Source organism: Dipodomys merriami, unplaced genomic scaffold, assembly GCF_024711535.1.
Source record: "Dipodomys merriami isolate MVZ:Mamm:240054 unplaced genomic scaffold, mDipMer1.0.p SCAF_5, whole genome shotgun sequence".
In the NCBI taxonomy this organism is placed as follows: Eukaryota; Metazoa; Chordata; class Mammalia; order Rodentia; family Heteromyidae; genus Dipodomys; species Dipodomys merriami.
Window position 1 is genome coordinate 70,752,913 of NW_027206068.1, and position 5,607 is coordinate 70,758,519.

At 39.9% G+C, this 5,607-nt stretch overlaps 1 protein-coding gene across 1 annotated transcript; it reads left to right on the forward strand.

Annotated features, from left to right (window-relative positions):
- Nucleotides 1-3,711: 3,711 nt before the first annotated feature.
- On the forward strand, nucleotides 3,712-4,689 carry Tas2r39 (taste 2 receptor member 39). Its single transcript, XM_069997379.1, has one exon. It carries the CDS (start codon nucleotides 3,712-3,714, stop codon nucleotides 4,687-4,689), a length of 978 nt encoding a protein of 325 aa, XP_069853480.1.
- Nucleotides 4,690-5,607: the final 918 nt, after the last annotated feature.

Genomic DNA, 5,607 nt, shown 5'->3' on the forward strand with positions numbered 1-5,607 from the left:
TACTTTAAAAGAAGCCTAAAGGAAAACATACATATTATAAAGATTGTCAGAGAACTGTCACCTTCCAACTTCCCCTCCTTAGACTTACTTCACTATCATTATTTTAGAGTGTGTATATATATGTATATACATATATTCATAAAGTTAACTCACTTCCATAGGAAGTCCCTGCCGCCCATGTGTATCCCAGGCTTGCACTTTCAAATCAGATAAAGGTGACTCATTTCCCATCTCTTCTGGTTTTAACATTCCAAAGTTGAATGGATGGGGTGTTATCTTACCCAAAGGTTGGCTAGCCTACCTTATAGAAAATCTCAGGAACTTTTCTTTCAACCCTTACTTTCCTGGTGTCTTCTTTAAAGTGATAACATATGAGCATATTATAATAATATGCATATGGATTACCATGGTGGATCCTCGTTGTACAGTAAACATATGTGGAATCACAGGCAAGAGTAGACCAGGTGAACTGAGAAGACAGGTAACTGTGGGAAGGGGGCGGACCAATGAGAGGGTGAATAGGTCTGAATACAGTCCAAGTACTTTATATGCATGGATGAAAATCAAACCATGGAACTTGTTGAAACTCTTTTGAGAAAGAAGGATGAAAGAGAGATGGAAAAGGTGAGTTTGACCAGGGTGCAGTTTGACTGGGGTGCATTGTATGTATGTAGGTAGGTATGTATGTATGTATGTATGTATGTATGTATGTATATATGTATGTATGTATGTCAAAGTCACTGAAACCTCCTTGTGAAACTACATGTGGTAATTGGAAAGCATAAAAGAAATTGTTGCCTCAAGTAATTTGTCTTGTAGATAAAGTCATTTTTTTGGTCGGTCAGGAGGCTTAAACTCTGGGCCTGACAATCCAAAAATTCATATGGAACAATAAAAGACCCCGAATAGCAAAAACGCTCCTCAACAGAAAGAACACTGCTGGTGGAATATCAATACCAAATATCAAACTCTACTATAAAGCCATAGTAATCAAAACAGCTTGGTACTGGCATAAGAACAGACCTCAGGACCAATGGAATAGAATTGAAAACCCAGAAATGAACCTACAGACCTATAGCCAACTAATCTTCGATAAGACAGCCTCTTCAGTAAATGGTGCTGGCAAAATTGGTTAACTACTTGTAGAAAACTAAAGCTAGATCCTTAGATATCACCTTGCACCAGAATCAACTCCAAATGGATCAAAGACCTCAGAGTCAAAGCAGACACTCTGAAAACATGACAGAATGGAATAGGAGAAACCCTAGGTCTCCTTGGCACAGGCCGAAATTTTCTTAATAGAGACCCGGAAACACAACAAATCAAAGAAAGGTTGGACAAATGGGATTGCATGAAGTTGCAGAGCTTCTGCAGGGCAAAGGACATAGCTAGCAAGATCAATAGCAAGCCCACAGATTGGGAGAAGATCTTCACTGACCATACAACGGACAAGGGTCACATATCTAAAATATACTTGGAACTCAAAAAATTAAATCCCCCAACAACAAATTCTCAAGGAAACAACTGCCCAATAAATAAGTGGGCTAAAGACTTAAAGAGAAACTTCTCTGAAGAAGAAAGAAGGATGGCCAATAGACACATGAAGAAATGCTCAACCTCCCTAGCCATAAAAGAAATGCAAATCAAAACAACATTGAGATAACACCTCACCCCAGTTAGAATGGCTATAATCAAGAACTCTAACAACAACAGATGATGGAAGGGATGTGGACAGAAGGGAACCTTACTTCATTGTTGGTGGGAGTGTAAACTTGTTCAACCACTTTGGAAAGCAGTATGGAGGTTCCTCAAAAGACTTCACATAGAGCTCCCCTATGACCCAGCAATCCCACTTTTGGGCATTTACCCAAATATTTACAAACAAGACCACACTAAAGCTACCAGCACAACTATGTTTATTGCAGCATTATTTACCATAGCTAAGATACGGAACCAACCCAGATGCCCCTCAGTAGATGAATGGATCAAGAAAATGTGGTATATATACACAATGGAATTCTATGCCTCCATCAGAAAGAATGACATTGCCCCATTTGTTAGGAAATGGAAAGGCTTGGAAAAAATTATAGTAAGTGAAGTAAGCCAGGCCCAAAGAAACATAGGTCCCATGGTTTCCTTTATTTACAATATCTAGTAAATGTATGAGTCAAGCAGAAAAGGTCAGATAATGTGATGCTAGGAAAATGAACCCTTAGATATGTATTTAAATGTTTTTTTTCTTTCATGCATTTGTTTCTAACTGATTTATAAGATAATTTCTTTGTTGCTTTGTATGTCCCTCCCCCACAGTATAACCCCCGCTTTCACTAAATTTGATGTCGGTATAATTTGTGGAGGAGATAGGGAAAAACAAGCCATTTAAGGATACAGGTGGACCCATTGCAACTATGAGAAGTACAAGTTGTCATGTCGAAAACGAACTTTACAACTTTGGTGGGCGGTGGGGGGGGGGATTGGGGGAAGGGGGGAAGCTGGGAAGGGATGTGAAGGGTAAACAAAGGAGGAGGCTGCAATGCTTGATAAGAAATGTACTCATTATCTTGCCCATGTAATTGTAACCCCTCTGTACAGTATGTTCACAAAAAAATTAAAATTAAAATTAAAAATTTAAAAAAAACTCTGGGCCTGAGTATTGTGCCTCAGCTCTTCAGCTCAGGTCTAGCCCTCTACCACTTGAGCCACAGTGCCACTTCTAGGTTTTTTGTTTTCTGGTGGCTTATTGGAGATAAAAGTTTCAAGGACTTTCCTGCCTGGGCCGGCTTTGAACAGCGATCCTCAGATCTCAGCCTCCTGAGTAGCTAGAATTACAGGTATGAGCCACCAGCACCCAGCAAAGTCCTGTCTTTTACATATGTAGTGCCTCCTTGCCCCTGCAGTACTAAAGACATTATAGAGGCCACCATGAAAAATGTCAGTCAATATTTCTTTTTTTTAGTTGTGAGAATACCGTACAGAGGAGTTACAATTACATGGGTAAGATAACTAGTACATTTCTTATGTCAGTCAATATTTCATGTAGTCTTGGTCATACACAAAAGAATCCACACAAGTCTGGACAGAATGACCCAATGAGCAAGAATAAGCTCCAAGGCCAGGTGATGGGTTTGAATATAGTTGAATGCTTTGAATATGTTATTTAAAAACAAACAAATTTCTGTATGCCTCAGTTTCTCCATCTGCAAAATGGAAATAGCAAAAATACACACCTCATAAGGTTTCAAGATATGTAAATGTGATGATATATACAGGTTGTTTGAGTACTTCCTGCCATGAAATAAGAAATACATAAAGATATATATATATATATATACATATATGGACACACATACACCTTTGCAATATTGATTTCAATCAGTTCCCGCAGTGAGCAAAGTTCATATTAACTAGTTACCAGACAGCATGGCTCTTAGTGCGAGGTGTGTGGGGTAATTATTGCAATGTTCCTGGAGCCCCTTGACTGAATACATACCAACATATTCAAAACCAAGGAAAGGACTGGAAACCAGATCCTCCCATCGTTTGTATCTCCAGATTTAGAGCTAAGAATTGTGATATAAACAAATGGAGTGAATTTGTAAATGGCCCCTCAGCTACTTCCTCCTGTGCATGCCTTGTGGGAGCTCTTATCCACCTGTCTAATGCTAGGGAGATATTTTCTTCCAGACATCAAAGAAGAACACCAACCTCAGCATGGCTATGTTCAGCAAGTCTGCAGACAAGGAATTACCATCATTTATCTTCATCTCAATTTTTGTAATTATAATCATTGAATGCATGGTGGGAGTCATTGCCAATGGATTCATCTTGGCTATCCATGTTGCTATATGGATTCAGAAAAAGGCAGTTTCAACCAGTGGCAGGATTCTGGTTTTCCTGAGTGTATCTAGAATAGGGCTCCACAGCTTTATGATACTAGAAATTAGTTTCGTCCTTACGGTCTCGTTATCTTTTTATAAAGATAGATTATCTAAGCTATTCCAAGTAAGTTTCGTATTTTTACATTATTGTGGCCTCTGGTTTCCCGCCTGTCTCAGTTTCTTCTACTTCATGAAGATTGCCAGTTTCTCCTCCCCACTTTTCCTCAAGCTGAAATGGAGAATTTCTGGATGGATTCCCCGGCTCCTGTGGCTCTCCGTGCTTATCTCCTTCAGCTGCAGCATGGTTTTCTTCAAGGACACCTACACTGTGTTGATTAATTATTCTCATGTTATCAATATCTACAACTACACGAAGGAACTAAACTATGTTAAGACCAATGTGGTCAGCGTGGCTTTTTTCCTTAGCCTGGGTGTCCTCATTCCTCTGATCATCTTCGTCGTGGCAGCCACCATGCTGATCATCTCTCTCAAGAGACACACCCTGCACATGAAAAGCAGTACAACAGGCTCAAGAGACCTTAGCATGGAAGCCCACATGGGGGCCATTAAAGCAACTAGCTACTTTCTCATTCTCTACTTTTTCAATGCACTTACTCTATTTCTTATTATATCTAATATCCTTAACGCTAGTTTTTTCTGGTATATTTTGCTCAGAATTGTCTTGGCTGCCTTCCCAGCTGCTCACTCAGTTCTACTGATTCAGGGCAACCCTGGGTTAAGAAGAGCTTGGAAGAAGCTTCAGTCCCAAATTCATCTTCAACTAAGAGCAGATTCTGAGATAAGCAACTAAAGGGAACAAAGTGACCTAGCCCCGTCAGTTTCACCTTCCCTTGCTAGACCTCTCCTTTTCTCCTCCTTTCTTCCTCACATCTGATCTGACCCTTTCACCTGATGTGGGTTTTCTTAATAGAAAATTTATTTTTACTTTTCTCTTTTGTTTCATGGGTGCTTGCCTTGATGATACTTGACACACTCTTCGCCTGAGCCGTCTTAGTCTACCTTTTCTTAGTCTCTCTTTTTTTTTTGGGTGGGGGGGCCGGTCGTGGGACCTGAACTCTGGGCTTGGGCGTTGTTCCTCAGCTCTTCAGCTCAAGGCTAGCGCTCTACCACTTGAGCCACAGCGCCACTTCCAGTTTTTTTCTTTTTGCTTATGTGGTGCTGAGGAATCGAACCCAGGGTCTCAGGCATGCAAGGCAAGCGCTCTACCACTGAGCCACCTTCCCAGCCCCTCTTAGTCTCTCTTCTAGCAGTGGTTCTTGACACTGATTAAATATTGGAATCTCTCTGGTTGATTTTTGAAAGCACCAATGACCAAAACCAACCTGTAATATTATGCTCAATTAAGTCAGAATTTCTGCTGTTGGAAATTAAGACAAATATCTGAGTCCTCTGGGTGTTCATCATATACAGCCAGGGTTGATACAGCCACCAAAACAGATTGTAAAATCTGAATTGTCCACATGTCCTCTCTTTCTCCCTTCCCATGAATTTTAAACACATTGAGATTCCTTGGAAAGTTTTCTAAGCTACCGCTGGAACTATATTCTGTCTCTCTCCTCCAAAGAAACAACTAAACAATCTGAAGATATCTCTCATTATTAACATAATGAAATATGTTTCGGCTTAAAATTACTGTCTAGAGTATTTTCCTAAACATATGAATTCATAAATCTTTACAAATGCAAAAAATGTGCAAGAGGATTATTGC

What these genes read in the sequence shown, in the direction of transcription:
- Tas2r39 (XM_069997379.1), top strand. Translation starts at nt 3,712, where the DNA reads ATGGCTATGTTCAGCAAGTCTGCAGACAAGGAATTACCATCATTTATC.